General features: G+C 42.0%; 1 protein-coding gene across 2 annotated transcripts in view; it reads right to left on the reverse strand.

The window, feature by feature from the left end:
* The window catches only part of SLC14A1 (solute carrier family 14 member 1 (Kidd blood group)), a 29,130-nt gene extending 12,723 nt beyond the window's left edge, over positions 1–16,407 (reverse strand). Inside the window, exons 1-5 of one of the 2 annotated variants that reach the window (XM_080820977.1) lie at positions 16,210–16,407; positions 15,493–15,556; positions 2,894–3,050; positions 1,793–1,982; positions 265–393 (exon numbers count right to left, since the gene is read on the reverse strand). In XM_080820977.1, the coding sequence (XP_080677103.1) occupies positions 265–393; positions 1,793–1,982; positions 2,894–3,029 (455 nt within the window). In that variant the 5' untranslated portion in view covers positions 3,030–3,050; positions 15,493–15,556; positions 16,210–16,407. Of the gene's footprint in view, positions 1–264; positions 394–1,792; positions 1,983–2,893; positions 3,051–13,361; positions 13,527–15,492; positions 15,557–16,209 lie in introns of those variants that run through there. The other variant, XM_080820978.1, reaches the window with a different exon arrangement.
* Positions 16,408–17,108: the final 701 nt, after the last annotated feature.

Here is a 17,108-nt window from a genome sequence, read left to right on the forward strand (position 1 = left end):
TGAATCTTAAAAAATCATTTTTATAAAAATTGTTAGACATATGCACCATATAACCGACCATTTTAACCATATGAAGGTCTCTAGTTGACTAGCATTCAGTTCATTCACACTGTTGTATAACCATCCGGCTGTCCATTCCTAGAACATTTTGCATCTTGTAAAACTGAAACTTTGTATCCATTCAACAGTAACTCTCCAATCCCTCCTCCACCCAAACTTTTTTTTTTTTTTTTAAGGCGTTTTTGAAAACCAGGGACTGCTTACCAAGTCATGGACATAGCCGACACCGGGAGTAACAGCCACCAGAAATAGTTGCCCTTGTCTGAAAAGACAGCCATGAGGATTCCCAGCAGCGTGGCATTGTAGCCCTGGAGTCCTGTTGCTATTGCCGACCTGTGGGCGAGAGGCACAGCGTGGACACATCCTGCGTGGACGCTGGTGGGACTCGCCCATAAATGACACTTGTAACTTTCAGGTCATATTCACATTAGAAAATGAGATTACATTTAGAAAATGATTTCAAAGTCTGTAAACGCCAAACACTATTAAAATTGTGGGAAAAAATGAAATATACGTAGATGAGGATAAAATGTAGATGTACATTATGGAACAACCCCCTACAGAGGGGTCCTAGCCAGACAGGACTCCAGCATCCAGGTGCAGAAAGGGAAACGAGTGAGGCGGCTTGTTTTGCTTCCTTTAGCCTTTCCTTCAGAAAGTTGCTATTTCTTTTGCGTCATTAAGAGCCTTTGATCTGAACAGAGCTGGTCCGTGAAACTGCTAAGTCTGACATTCTTGGTGAAAGGTATAAGATTGTCCAACTGTAAATTCATTTTCATAGTGTTTGTGACCTTAAAAAGATCAGTCTTCCAACTTAGCATACATTTTTCATCTTCCTGTGTTTCCATTTTGTGGTCTCCAAACACACATTTCCACGTTATTGCAAAGAAAAACAATTACTTTCACTGGGTGGAGTATTGCATTTATACGCATACTCAGCACCGAATTCATTCTCAGGTTCCTTTTTGTTGCTGGGCATTTAGCCTCACTTCTGAAGCTTGACCTATTGTCTTCTTTAACTAATCTTTTGGGACATGTAGGGAAGTGATGGGATTTTTGCCGGTTTAACCCTAAAAGTGATCTTTTCTTCTAGAATTTGGGAATATACTTGAGGACCGTCGACAGCTAGACAAAGACTTGCCTTCTCAACAAGGGACTTGCAGACTGAATTCTTGACTGACATTGCTTTAATGGCAATGTCAGCAAGTTGTGGAATGCCATAGTTAGAACAACAGAAGATGTGTATTCACCAAGACTTTTCAAGAACTCATATGCATGAGGCACCTGGGTGGCTCAGTCCATTAAGCTTGTGCCTTTGGCTCAGGTCATGATCTTGGGATCCTGGGATTAAGCCCCACTTTGGGCTCCCTGCTCAGTGGGGAGTCTACCTCTCCCTCTCCCTCTACTCCTCCCCCTGCTTGTGCTCTCTCTCTTTCTCTCAAATAAATAAAATCTAAAAAAAAGGGAACTCATATAGGTTCTTGCCCAAACAAAATGCTCATGACAAATAATTGATTAATCATTGAAGAAGAATGATTTTGTGAATGATTAAAGAGAAATAATACAATATATAAATAATCCCCTGACCTCTGACTCAAGACAAATACAGGTTCTGTAAAATAAAGGTGGGTATTTCTGGGAAGGGTAGGGCCTTATCACTGATGCCCAGAGTCAGGGATTGGCTCCTACGTTCTCCGAAGCAAGAAGAGCAGGCTTGGGTGGAGGGACCTACCTGTCCTGAGCAAGCAATAAGGCCGTCAGGGTGGAGACCACCGTTCCCACACAGCCATTAAGAGCCCACCAGGGATTCTGGACCAGCAGTCCCACCAGAATCAAGATTCCACTGATGGGGTTGCTGACGAACACCACCTGGGATATGCCCCGAAGGACCCAGTCAACGAACTGGAGCACCTGTGGTTTATCTGGAAGAGATGAGATGGGCAGAGCTGAGGAAGTGACAAGTCAAGGGGTTCCTTTCCATGCTCAGTGCCCACCCTGAGTAAAATCATCAAAATGTCCTCTGATAAAGGTGGAACTCATTTTTCGATATTCCTGGAAGCTTTTCCCTCTGAGCAATTTCCCCTTTAGTGGTACCCAGATCCCCCCAAACCTCAAGTTTCTTTACGGTCAACCCACACTGCCCTTCCTAGAATCTCCACCACCGAAAGCACTGAATGCCCTTATTCACTGTGCTCAGAGGTACAGACTCTTAAGCTAAAGAAATGAATTACCAATAGTAAAACTTCAGTTTTTAAGTGCTGAAATTATGGAATGGAGCCAGGTGCTTTCCTCTAATATGAGTAGGGCTCTGGCTCTAAGAACTACCTCCACAAAAAATTATCTGAAGAGGCTTACAGGTTAGAAGATAAAAAGTTAGGGGCATCAGGCTGACTCAGTTGGTAAAACGTGCTACTCTTGATTTTGGGATTATAAATTTGAGCCTCATGTTCGGTATGGAGATTACTTAAGAATAGAATCTTGGGCAACCCGGGTAACTTAGTCAGTTAAGCATCCAACTCTTGATTGTAGCTCAGGTCCTGATCTGAGAGTTGTGGGATCGAGCCCCATGTCAGCCTTCAGGCTCAGCAGGGAGTCTGCTCTCTCCTTCTCTCTCTGCTCCTCCCTCTGCTCATGTTCTCTCTCTCTCTCTCTCTCTCAAATAAATACATCTTTAAAAAAATAAAAATCTTTAAAAAAAAAAGTTAAAAGCTGGAGAGGAGAGAGGTCAATAGAAGGCAGGGGACTATAATGAAAGATAAGAGTAGAAGAACCAGCAAGCTAGCTCCCCCGAAGCTCCTTCCCCCATCTCCCCAACGGAGGGAAACATAAATACCTTTAAGCCAGCTGGCGAATTCTTTCATATCACCAGTGACGTAGCCAAGTGCCTTGGGGAGATACCTTCTTCTTGGACTTGGTAAAACCTGATTTTCACCCTGGTCCATTTTAACCATAGTGGGGCTGTCCTCCATGGTTACCTCCTCCTCTGGCTCCTTGAGGAAAGGACAGAGCTCATAAACACCCTACTGCAGAGCACTGCAGACTGGCCAGCCCCGCACCTGGTCACCGTAGCCACAGAGGATGAGTTTAAAAACAACTCATTTGTATCATGACCTCCCAGAGGACTAAGAAAGCACCAGTTTCCTCTTGAAACATTGTCATGGAGATTATCACCCCCAAACCCAAATCCCACTCTACTTTTGTCATTACTGTCTTTAATGCTACCATGAGAAGGTTCTGGCCTTGAGTGTCATGAGGTCCAGTTTCTAGTTCAACAAATATTCACTGAGCACCTACAGCGTGCACTCAGAGAGCCCAGTCTAGTGAAAAAGACTGAAAAATATTCAATTTCAACATACTGACTGAAATAATAATACAGGAAGAGCTAACACCAAGTACTTAAACTTCATGCTATCAGTTAAAGGAGCTGGATGTTAGGTTACAAAATGATGCTCACTAATGCAGACCAAACAGCTACTTCCCAAGACTAGTAGTCTTTTTTTTTTTAATTAAGTTTTTAACTGCAATTCCAATATAATTAGCATATAGTGTTATGTTAGTTTTAGGTATAAAATATAGTGATTCAAAAAATCTATACCTTACTCAGTGCTCATCATGATAAGTGAACCCTTAATCTCCTTCACCTGTGTCACCCATCCCCCACCCACCTCCCCTCTGGCAACCATCACTTTGTTCTCTACAGTTAAGAGTCTGCTTTTGGTTTGTGTCTTTTTCTTTCCTTTGTTTGTTTTGTTTCTTAAATTCCACATGTGAGTGAAATCATACGGTATTTGTCTTTCTCTGACTGACTTATTTCACTCAGCGTTATATTCTCTAGCTCTATGTTGTTGCAATTAGCAAGATTTCATTCCTTTTTATGACTGAACAATATTCCATTGTATGTGCCCCACATCTTTATCCATTCATTCATGGACACTTGGACTCCTTCCATAATTTGGTTATTGTAAATAATTCTGCAATTAACCTAGGGGAGTCATATGTTCTTTCAAATTAGTGTTTTTGTATTCTTTGGGTAAATACCAAGTAGTGCAATTACTGGATCGTAGAGAAGTTCCATTTTTAAATTGTTGAGGAATCTCCATACTGTTTTCCACAGTGGCTGCATCAGTTTGCCTTCCCACCAACAGTGCATGAGGGTTCCTTTTCCTCCACATCCTCACCAACACTTGCTGTTTTTTCTGTTTTTGATTGTAGCCATTCTGAAAGGTGTGAGGTGATATCTCATTGTGGTTTTGATTTGCATTTCCCTGATGATGAGTGATGTGGATCCTCTTTTCATGTGTCTGTTGGCCATCTAGATGTCTTCTTTGGAGAAATGTCTGTTCATATCTTCTGCCCATACTTTTTAATTGGATTATTTGGGGATGGGTGTTGAATCATAGAAGTTCTTTATACATTTTGGATACTAACCTTTACCCATTATATCATTTGCAAATATCTTCTATTCAGTAGGCTGTCTTTTAGTTTTGTTGATTCCTTCGCTGGGCAGTAACTTTTTTTTGGATGTAGTCCCAATAGCTTGTTTTTGCTCTTATTTCCCTTACCTCAGGAAACAGATCTATAAATGCCAATGTCAGAGAAATTCCTGCCTCTTCTAGGATATTTATGGTTTCAAGTCTCACATTCAGGTCTTTAATCCATTTCGAGTTTATTTTTGTTACAGTGTAAGCAAGTGGTTCAGTTTCATTCTTTTGCATGTAGCTGACCAGTTTTCCCAATACCATTTGCTGAAGAGACTCTCTTTTTTCCCATGGCATGTTCTTGCCTCTTTTGTTGAAGATTAACTGACCATATAATTGTGGGTTTTTTTCTAGGCTTTCTATCCTGTTCCATTGATTTTTGTTTTTGTGCCAGTACCATACTATTTTTTTTTTGTGCCAGTACCATACTATTTCGATTACTACAGCTTTGTAGTATAATTTGAAATCTGAAATTGTGACACCTCCAGTTTTGTTTTTCTTTTTCAAGATTGTTCTGGCTATTCTGGGTCTTCGGTGGTTCCATATAAATTTTAATATTATTTGTTCTATTTCTGTAAAGAATGTTCTTGGTATTTTGTTATTGATTGCATTAAATCTGTAGATTACTTTGGGCAGTATGGACATTTTAACAATATTTGTTCTTCCAATCCATGAGCATGGAATATCTTTCCATTTGTTTGTATCATCTTTCATTTCTTTCATCAATATTTTATAGTTTTCAGAGTATAGGTTTTCCACCTTCTTGGTTAAGCTTATTTCTAGGTATTTTATTATTTTGGTGCAATTGTAAATGGAATTACTTTCTTAATTTCTATTTCTCTTGCTTCATTTTTGGTGTATAGAAATGCAACAGATTTCTGAACATTGATTTTGTATCCTGGGATCTTACTAAATTCATTGATCAGTTTTAGCAGTTTTTTTGGTGGGATCTTCCAGGTTTTCTATACATAGTATCATATCATCTGCATATAGTGAAAGTTTTATTTCTTCCTTACGAATTTGGATGGTTTTATTTATTTTTGTTGACTGACTGTTGTGGCTAGGACTTCCACTACTATGTTGAATGAAAGTGATGAGGGTGGACATCCATGTCTTGTTTCTGATCTTATGGGGAAAGCTCTCAGTTTTTCACCATCGAGTATGGTGTTAGCTGTGGGTTTTTCATATGGCCTTTATTATAATGAGGTATGTTCTCTCTAAACCTACTTTGTTGAGAGTTTTTCTGATGAATGGATGTTGCCCTTTGTCAAATGCTTTTTCTGCACCTAGTGAAACGATCGTATATATTCTTAACCTTTCTCTTATTGATGGGATGTATCATGTTGATTTATTTTTGACTATTGAATCACACTTGCATCCCAGGAATAAATCCCATTTAATTGTGGTAAATGATTTTTTTTAACGTATTGTTGGATTTGGTTTGCTAATATTTTCTTGAGGACTTTTGCATCTATGCATCCATGTATCTATGTTCATCAGAGATATTGGCCTATAGTTCTCTTTTTTGCAGTGTATTTATCTAGTTTTGGTATCGGGGTGATATGGGCTTCCTAGAATGAATTTGGAAGTTTTCCTTCCTCTTCTATTTTTTGGAAGAGTTTGAGAAGAATAAGTATTAACTCTTCTTTAAATGTTTGGCAGAATTCACCTGTGAAGCCATCTGGTCCTGAACTTTTGTTTGTTGGGAATTTTTCATCATTGATTCAATTTCCAATAATCAGCTTGTTCATATTTTCTATTTCTTCCTGACTCAGTTCTTAGAGGTTGTATGTTTCTAGGAATTTATCTGTTTCTTCTAGTTTGTCCATTTTGTTGGCCTCTAGTTTTTCACAATATTCTCTTACAATTTTTTATATTTCTGTGGTGTTGGTTGTTGTTTCTCCTCTTTTATGATTTTGTTTATTTGAATCCTCTCTTTTTTCTTGATGAGTCTGGCTAAAGGTTTATCAATTTTGTTGATCTTTTGAAAGAACCAGCTCTTGGTTTCATCAATCTGTTCTATTGCTTTTAAAATCTCTATATTATTTATTTTTACTCTGATCTTTATTATTTCCTTCCTTCTATTGATTAGGATTTTGTTTGTTCTTTTTCTAGCTCCTTTAGGTGTAACATTAGGTTGCTTATTTGAGATTTTTCTTGCTTCTTGAGTTGACCTATGTTGCTATGAACTTCCTTCTTAGAAATGCTTTTGCATCCCAAAGATTTTGGACCCTTGTGTTTTCATTTTCATTTGTCTCCATGAATTTTTGGATTTACTCTTTGATTTCTTGGTTGATCCATTCATTGCTTAATAGCGTGTTATTTAACCTCCATGTACTTGTGCTCTTTCCAGATTTTTTCTTGTGATTGATTTCTAGTTTCGTAGTGTTGTGGTCAGAAAAAAAAATGCATGGTATGATTTCAGTCTTTTTGAATTTGTTGAGACTTGTTTTGTGGCGTAATATGTAATCTATACTGGAGAATGTTCCATGTGCACTTTAAAAGAATGTGTATTCTTCTGTTTTAGGATGGAATGCTCTGACTTTAGCTGTTAAAATCAATCTGATCCAATGTGACATTCAAAGCCACTGTTTCCTTGTTGATTTTCTCTTTGGATGATCTCTCCATTGATGTTAAGTGGGGTGTTAACGTGCCCTACTCTTATTGTATTACAATCAATTATTTCCTTTATGTTTGTTACGAACTGTTTTAAGTATTTGGGTGCTCCAATTTAGATGCATAAATATTTACAATTGTTACACCTTCTTGCTGGATTCTTCCCTTTATTATTATATAGTGTTCTTTTTTTGTCTCTTGTTATCATCTTTGTTTTAAAGTTTATTTTGTCTGATATAAGTATTGCTACTCCAGCTTTCTTTTAGCATCCATTTTCATGATAAATCCTTCTCCATCCCTTCACTTTCAATCTGTATATGTGTTTAGCTCTGAGGTGAGTCCCTTGTAGGCAGCATAAGGATGTGTCTTCTCCTCCCCCCTCCCCCACCTCCTCCCTTCTCCTCCTCCTCCTCCTCCTCTTCTTCTTCTTCTTCCTCCTCCTCCTCCTCCTCCTTTTCTTCTTCTTCTCCATTCTGCCACCCTATGTCTTTTGATTGGAGCATTTAGTCCATTTACATTCAAAGTAATTATTGATAGTTAAGTATTTATTGCCATTTTGTTCCTTGTTTTATGGTTGTTTTTGTAGTTCTTCTCTGTTATTTTCTTCTCTTTTTCTGTTCTCTCATGATTAGTTGGTTTTCTTTAGTGATATATTTGGAATCCTTTCTCTTTAATTTTTGCATGTCTATTACTGGGTTTTGATTTGTGGTGACCATTCAATTTGTATATAACATCTGTATATAGCAGTCTGTATTGATTTGATGGTCCCTTAAGTTTGAGCCCTTCTTTACTCTACTTGCCTCCATATTTTAAGTATATGGTTATGGTGTTATATGTTATATCCTTTCATTTTGTGAGTCCTTTGGCTGATTTTTACAGACATTCTTATTTTTACTGCTTTTGTGCTTCCTACATTCCTTTCTCTTGCTTATGGTCCTTCCTTTTCACTGAGTCTCCTTTAATATTTCTTGTAGGGCTGGTTTGGTGGTCATGAACTTCTTATCTTTTGTTTGTCTCAGAAGGTCTTTATCTCTTCTATTCTGCATGATAGCCTTGCTGGATAGAGTATTCTTGCCTGCAGATTTTTTTTTCCCTTTCAGAACTTTTTAAAAAATTAACATATAATATATTATATTATATAATATATTATATATATATCACATATATATATATATATATAATATATTATATATTATTTGTTTCAGGGCCCTTTCAGCACTTTGAATACATCATGCCACTCTCTTCTGGCCTGCAAAGTTTCTGTTGAAAAATCAGCTGATAGCCTTATGAAGTTTCCCTTGTATGTAAGTGGTTTCTTTTCCCCTGCTCCTTTTAAAATTCTCTCTTTATCACTGCTTTTGGCCATTTTAATTACTATGTGCCATGGTGGGAACTTCCTTGGTTTGATTTTGTTGGGGCTCTCTGTCCTCCTGGATCTGGATTTCTGTTTGCTTCTCTAGATATGGGAAATTTTCAGCTTTATTTCTTCAAATGAAATTTCTGCCCCCCTTTCTTTCTCTTCTTCTTCTGGATCCCTGTAATGTGAATGTTATTATGCTTGCTGGTGTTGCTGAGTTCTCTAAGTCTGTTCTCATTTTGCATGTTGTTTTCCCCTTCAACCTGCTTAGCTTGATTGCTTCCCTTTACTCTGTCCTCTAGGTCACTGATTCGTTCTTCTACTTCCTCTAGTTTGCTATTTACTCCATCTAGTGTATTTTAAATTTCATTTATTATGTTTTCATCTCTGATTAGTTTTTTTTTTTTTTTTTTTTTGTCTCATCATTAAGGGTCTCATTGATGTCCTCCATTCTTTCCTCAGCGAGTATCTTTACGATCATTTCTTTTAAATTCTCTATCAGGCACATTATTTATCTCCATTTCACTTATATCTCTTGCTGTGATCTGTCCTGTTCTTTCATTCAGGACATATTCCTCTGTCTCCTCATTTTGTCTAAGTCTCTGCATCTGTTTCTCTGTGTCAGGAAAGTCAGCTGTGTCTCCTGCACTGGAAAGTAACAGCCTTATGAAGAAGAGGTTCTGCAGAGTCCTGCAGTGCTCCCCAGAACCGGGTGCTCCAGGGCTGTCCTCTATGTGTGTTGTGCACACACAGCTGTGGGGACTGAGCTGCCTTTTCCTTCAGTCCGGTCATCTGCAATGACTTTCTTTGCCTGTGGTGGGCAGGGTTTGCCCTTGGTATTAACAGTGGGCCAGTCTCCGATGCCTAGAGTTTGAGTTGAGTCAGGCCAGGCATTTGCCAGAGATGCAGTAGCACAGAACCGCAGGCTGCTCTCCCTGTATTGTCTTCTGAGAAGCTTCTGTTGGTGGGCAGGGCCTGCAGTCAGGCCCGAGATCTCTTCCCCGAGCCCACTGCTGGGGCTGCAGTCTGACTGGTGTATGCGGTTGTCTTCCCCTCCAAAGGAGTCACTTTGGAGTGGTGCTCCTCCCCACTGGGGCTGCTTGAACCCTGCCAAACCTATGGCCCTGCCCTGAATGGGCTCTGACCAAAAGGGGGCCTGCAGTGCTGGGACCCAGGCAGGTTGGTCTGGAGGGGGTGGAGCAGTGGCAAAGCAGAATTAGTAAGTTCCATAGAGAGTGTCAGAATGGGCTGGTTCCTGCAGGTGGCTGTGTGTTTATGCTGGGAGGGGGCATGGGAGGGAAATGGTGCCTGCCAGCTCCTTTCTTCCTGGAGAAGGCCCCCAGTGATATTTGTCCCTCCAGGACATGCTCTGAGATGAGTAAATAACTCTCCCTCCTGTATGCCCCAGGCATTTTTCAAACTGCTGCTTTTATGCTAGGTCTCCATGGGGCTGTTTGTTGTGCTCTTTAAGTGAGCCTGGGGCTGTCATTGTCCTCTCTCCCGCTCTGCTCTCCTAGAGCCAAGCCCACTGATTTGTAAAATTTCAGGTTTTAAGCCCTCCTGGTTGTGAGAACTCATGGAATTCAGCCCCTCTGGTTTTCAAAGCCAAGTAGTATGGGGATTCATCCTCCCAGTGTGGGTTCCCTGGTATGGGGGTCTGTTTCCCTTCTGTCTCCGTGGGAACAGCTCCCTCCTGATGTGGACCAACCTGTGGGTCTTCTGGTTCCTGACCGCATCTTCATCCTTTCTACCCTCTTCGGTGTGGTCTCTTCTCTACATTTAGTTGTGGAGTTTGTTCTACTGGCCTCCAGATCCTTTTCTGGGTTATTTACACTGATGCGAGTGTTATCTAGTCACATCCATGGGACGAGGTGAGCTTAGGGTCCTCCTACTACGCTGCCATCTTCCCCAGAAGTCTCTAGCAGCCTTTTAAAATTAAGTTTCTTACAAAAAAGGTTTTTTTTTTTAAGGGTTCGACGAGGCAGAATTACTTACAAAACAGTCTCTGTGTGTTGACACAGCCTAAGTAAAGCCCCTCATAGACACTTTCTAAATCAAAGATTGCTTGACTATGTTTCCACATCAGGCAACTGCCTCAGATAGTCTTTATTTTTGGAATTTGTTATTTAAATGTTTAAAAACAGTCAAGTATAATATTCCACAAGGTATAGAAACTGGAAAAGGTAAAAGTGAACCAAGCTATTGAAAAACAAAAAAAATGTAATCCAAGAATTGTACAAGATAAGAATATACAAGGCATGATTATAGCAAGCTTGCCTCGGGAAAATACTGATATAACCGTGACTTGCATTCACTACAAGACTCTTTACTTCTCATGATAACTGTGTGATAGGAAAGCACCAACATCACCAGAATGGGACCCTCTAGACAACAATGAAGTTTTCACAGTGCCAATGGTAGACACCAAAGAAGAATATCAATGATGTAATCCCAGAGGGAGGCAAAGGGAGAAAGACACTGGCAAACCACCTTGAGTGTGCAAGAAAGTCTGAGAGCACAGCCAGGTAAGTGTGGAGTAGGGAAACATCAGAACTCTCAGACTCCAGAAGGCACCAGTGGAAAGTTGAAGCCACAGACATGCATAGAAGACACGACCAAGGTAATACCCCAAATCTATCCAGATAAACCAGCTCATCTTCTCCCTGTGGCCAGGCTGTGAATAAGGGGTTCTCATGGCTAGTTTTGGCCCCATCCTTGTTGCATTTATCATGGCCAACAAGCACCTATTAAAAGATAATAAAGTTATGCTTTTTCAAAATTTTTAGTTTTTGCAATCCTGACTCTAGTTTGAGTTTCTATTAATCCCAGTACAAAAATCAATGTGGGTAACTGATTTCTTTTTATTGAGTAGCCACACACTTCAGTTGCATTATTTCACTACCCGACTAAGTGTCCTGCTTTTAAACAATGGCCAACCACTAATCATTACACAAAGCAGAAGCTATTTATGCAATGAATTCTAGACCAAGCTCCTTTCGTCTTGTCAAAGTAGTGTTAGACTCTAGCACTTGTGAGATTGCCCATGAACCTTGGCATAAAGAAATTCTTTTTTTTTTTTTTAAGATTTCATTTTTAGTTTATTATTTGGGTGGGGGGAGAGAGGGATCGTGAGTGTGAACTTGAGCTGGGGGAGGGGCAGAGGGACAAGCAGATTCTTGGCTGAGCTGGGAGCCCGACCCAGGGCTTGATCCCAGGACTCTAGGATCATAACCTGAACCTAAGGCAGACGCTTAACTAGCTGAGCCACCCAGGTGGCCCGGCATTAAGAAATTCTTCAATTGAAAACTGCTGGAAGTCAGGAACCAAAACTTAGTCTATAGGGAACTCAGCTGGCCCCACAGTGAAACATGGCAAATGATTTGAATTTTAATAATTACAAAAAACTACCTTTTATTTCACAATCTAAGTGATGGCTATCGTTTATTTTCCTATATCTTCCTCTTAAATCTCCTAACTGACAACATTGCTCAGGAAGCTCCTTCCTCAGCTCTAGTGACTCATTGGCAAAGCAGGACCCATTCCTGAGAGGCATCAGGTTTCTCCCCAGGCAAGAAGCTCAGACACAATTGCTTTGGGTTTTTCTACAACTGAGAGGATCCCTTCCTACAGAGGAAGCGTCGAACTAAAACACTCCCATTTTTCCATCAACCACAGAAACAATAAGGTGTATAGGTTATTTCAGGGTGAACAAACTCATGTTCTCGAAATTTCCGGCACATATTTATTGATTTTAGAGGGTTTTAAATACACCATCAGCTCAGAGATTTTGGAGATACAGATGCCAAACCTGATACTGTAACTGGTCAGACGTGATTCCGAACCTGCATGGCCTGAGCTCCTCGGGGAGCCTCCCAAAGTGAAAGAAAGACTGAGTTATTTTTGTCCGAGTCCACAGTCCAGCATATAGAAGGCTTATCGTGATTTGTCTCTCTAGCACCCACATGTTGGGATGGTTTGTTGGGGTATCATGGCCCAGAGAGAGGGCTCCTCTCCCAGGTTAAGCAGACTGTTGGTGCTGCGGCAGACCCCGCCCACCAACCATTTATTCTGAATAACAGAAGCTCCCGGAGCAAGCACTTCAGATCCTGAAGACTTGCTCCGAACTTAGGCATGAGAAGTGGTTACAAGAAACCAGTAACTTCAAGGTTGTAGTTCACCCTAGAATTTTATCACGCGTGACTTTTGCAGTTCTTTGGAGAACTTTTAAGAATTCTGATCAAGCGGTGCCTGGATGGCTCAGCCATTAAGCGTCTGCCTTTGGCTCAGATCATGATCCCACAGTTCTGGGATCGAACCCTGCATGGGGTTCCCTGCTCAGCGGGAAGACTGCTTCTGCCTCTACCCACTGCCTTTGCTTCTGTTCCCTCTCTTGCCATCTCTCTCTCTGTCAAATAAATAAAGAAAATCTAAAAAAAAAAAAAAAAAAAAAGGATTCTGATCATGAGGGCAGTGCAGCCGGGGGACTTCTACTGATGCTCTGATTTCTCAAATCTAGGTAGGCCATTAAATTTAACTAAAAAGACAAGAAAATAAGGGGAAGAAGAAGCTCTAAATAAGTAACAGGGTAAGATGAAAACCCCAGATTCCCTTTTCCTAGCCTTTCCACTGTTACCAAAGCGCAGTAGGTCAATGGTCCCCTGTCTAACCCCAGGTGAGTGCCGCGTGACTTTCGGGACCAAGACTCCTGCGCGTGCTGCTCAGCCCAAGCCGCGCCCCTCAGCAGAGCATGAGGACCCCACTTCCCGGGCTCCCTTCCGAAAAGCCACACCAGAGCTTGGAGCGCAGGCGCCCGCCTTCCCCGAGACAGAGGCTGCACGGAGGGAGCCTACCTGATCTGGGGGCCCGTGTGCCCGGGCCACGCCGAGCCGGGCGAAGCCTCGGAGCCCGGCCTCACCAGCCTCATCTCCACAAGGGTCCTTCCAAAGAGGACCACGAGGGGCGTCACCAGCGGCGCCAATCAAAGACTGTCCATTCATCCTTCCTTTCTCTCCATACTTGACAAAGGGCAAAAAGACGTGAATTAGCAGGATGAGTCTGGGAAATGCAGGATGGAGGGAGGCAGGAGTGCCCCCAAGGGGTCCTGGGAGCCTAGCCTTGGCCCCAGATGGAGACGGCCAACAGCCAAGGCAGCCTTCTCCAGCAGCAAGGAGGGACAGTGAGCTACAGACATGGGACGTGCATTACTTTGCTTAAAAAAAAAAAAAAAAAAGATAGTAAACCTCCTGCACAGAAACCAACACACAGATTTCACTCTGCTGCGTTTCTCTACCAGAGAGAGGCTAGCAGAGCTGAAGCCTGGCCGCAGGGAGGGGTGGGCTTCATGTTCTGACCTGCTGCACGCAGACTGTTAAGGGGCCAACACCAATGCAACAATTTTCCGCAGCCTTGTTCTTTACAAATAGAAGAAGGCGTGGGGTGGGCTCTATTTTCTGTAATAAGATACAAGCCACAGTCTTCATGCACAGCAGGAGCCCAGTCTGAGAGGCTGCTAAATGACATTTTTTCTTATATCAGAACAAGAATTGTTAAATACTGGATATCACCTTGTTAATGATAAACAATTCTTAGTTGAAGTCAACAGTGTGGCAACTTTGTAAGTCTTATTTAAAAAAAAAACAAAAACAGCAAAAAACAAAAATCCTCCCTTGCCTCCAAGGATATCATTCCTCCTTTAGAAGTTCCAGAAAAGTTGTGTGTGTGTGGTGTGGTGTTTTTTTTTTTTTTGTCCCTCCTTTATTTAATTTTTACTTTCTTTTACTGAGTTGCCTTGAAAAATCCACAATTGTGGAAAATATTATTGACATGTCTTAGAAAAGAAATGGCGCATGTATGTGTTTATCCATGGTTAAATTAGCTGGCTAGTTAAGTACCAACAGAAATGTCTGTGGGTTGCATTATGTATTTTTGTTTGTTTGTTTGATAAAGAAGAGCATTAAGAAAAACCAGTGGTAGGACTCTCATCTTATATGCAGTTTTTTTTTAAAAAAGGAAAAAAGAAAGAGACAAGCAGGGACTGTCACGTTCCCTCCATGTAGGTGTTTACCCCCTTTGGTCTCTGCAAACTCCCATTTCCCCCCCATCACCAAAATCACACACATCTAGGAAGACAATATCCTTGACCTCAGCATCACATTTTCTTAAGAGCCCAGAGAGAAATATTTGGAATCCAGGTGAGGTTGTAAAGAGTACATAGCTCAAGCCTTCACTTTATAGAAGAGGAAACTGAGGTTCAGAGTGGAGACCATCCAAGTCTCCTGGGCAGAGTCAGCTTTATGCAACAGGGAATCTTTGTCTTCTTGGCGCCAGGCACATTACTGCCTCCCGAGATTCTATTCAAGTAAACAGTGAAGGAGCAGCTCCGGAGTGACGGGGTCTGCAGTGCGCGTCAGGGCTTTGTGACATAACGCACAAAGGCTTGTCTTCATGGCTGCCTTGAAATAACTCTGGGGTGCGGGCGAACAACAGCCAAGGACCCCATCACCCCTACTTTCACCCTATGCCCTTGCTGGAAGCAGGAACTCTTCTGACAAACAGACATGTACCTCAAAGTGAGCCTCATTCTTTTGTGCCACTGACACATCCACAACAAGCCCATAGGTGCTAAAGTGAACATCCCAGGAATATTCTGAAAGCAGCAACTGGTGAGCTTTCCAGCAGGAGTCAGAAATCACCTTTCATAACCCAACTCATTAGTGAAATGAAGCAGTACTTATCCTAACGCGAGTCGATATCAGGATTTCAATTCAACCAACATTCCCTATTCGCTTACATGCAATAAAACTCAGCGTACATTAGAAATCTGTGCAATTGGAGAGACCTGAAAGTCTTCAATTTTCTGTGGCTCAAGCATCACTTTAAAAAATAAAACAAAGTTTTGGATATAGACATAGAAGAAAACATTTAAACATTCCTGCTCTCTCATAAAGAGAATTTCAGTATTGACATGTATTTGGTACTTACAATAGTCTTTATTGTAGGTAGTTTTGGGTTCGAAGTGGTGGGAGGTGCTCAGTTTTCTTTAAAGCTGTAAGCAGAAACAAAGACAATGCTGTCAGGTACTCCTGTCTCCTGCTGAAAACACTTCTGTCCTCAGAAGGCACCACTCCCAGAAGCCTTGGGGTCTGAATTCCACACCAGAAAATGCAGCTGCAAAGAAGCTACCAGGGCTGGACCCCAGGTTGTCCCCGGTGGGTAGCAAGCACGCTCCCTTCAGCAAGACGGCACACTCAGGGAGGGGCGCAGAGCCATATTTGGAAAGGACCATTCCCCGTACCCCATTTTTTTGGAGTCATATTGATACGTCTCCAACTTCACTCAACTATTTCACGAACACAGTTTGAAACTCCTGTCCAGCCTGGGTGAATCCAGAATCATTTGGCACGTACGCTCGAACCCCTCTTGCATACAGAGCTCAGGTGGGGCTAGCTCCCTGTTTCAGAAATCATGAGCAAAGGACATGGCTTGCAGGCTTTAGCAAGAAGCCCGCGGCTTTGGTAAATTGCTTTCCAGCCTTCCAGGATTCTGACTTTGCTGCTTCCACTCAACTGCAACCATCTGTGGCATATTTCTCCATTAAAAAAAGAAAAGGGTGCAGGAGCAACAGTTAGGAGTAAGCAGACAAGCTGGTAACAGGGGACAGTTGGAAATGAAGAGAGATGAGGAGGGTTACTCACGCACCGGCTGGCTTCCCGGGGGCAGAAGGCTCTGGCTGATAAAGTGCGGCTGGGCTCTAGTAAGAGGAAGGGTGCTCGGGAGCAGATAGTGCTGGGAGGAGGCACCTGACAGTTTCATACTCAGAACCCCGCTCGGCATATCCGTGCCCTCTGCTTTCTCCTCCCACTTCAGGAGCCCCGGCCAAAGCATTGCCAAGGACCAGTCCCCTGTCCTGCACCTGATGTCTGTCTGTCTGTCTCTTTCTCTTCCTCGCTCGGTCTCTCTCTTTCTCTCTCTCTGTCTCTCTCTGCTGATGTTTCTCTCCTCTCCTTCCCCTCTTCCCCCCGCCCCACTCTGTTCTTGATTTGCTGCCAGCAGCTTTGCCATTTTCCTGCGGCGTTCCAAGGTCTGTACCCAGGGACAATCCTGCAAGTTTGTCTTTTTCTTCCCCTCCTGTTCTAGCTCCTACCCTCACCCTGAAATATTGGGTGAATATTTCTAACTAAAAAAGACCAACATGGTACCACTTAAAACTAAAAACTGAGGGTAAAGTTGCTACACTGTAGACTCAGAGAGCAAAGGGACTGCTTGCCGGGTGGAATTTTCTCTTCTCTTAGACTCCACACAGCTTCTGCACCAGCGTAAGAATTCAGCAAAGCCCTGAGGGGTGTGGTGTGAGGGTGGGGAGGGCAAGGGGTATGCAGTTCATTTTCTGGAAACCAACCTGCCCTTTTTCCCAGTGAGGAGGAAACAAACATATAAATGTTTCCCTGAAATATCCTTCTTTCCAGGTGAGGATCCCAGGACAAAGGCTGCTGCCTTTTACTGGACGAGAGGCAAACATTCCATAGCAGAGGAATCTAAAATTCAAGTGAAAAGTCTATTTCTTCTCTCATTCTTCTTAAAATTCAGTATTAGTGGCT

Source organism: Martes martes, assembly GCF_963455335.1.
Source record: "Martes martes genome assembly, chromosome: 13".
NCBI lineage: Eukaryota > Metazoa > Chordata > Mammalia > Carnivora > Mustelidae > Martes > Martes martes.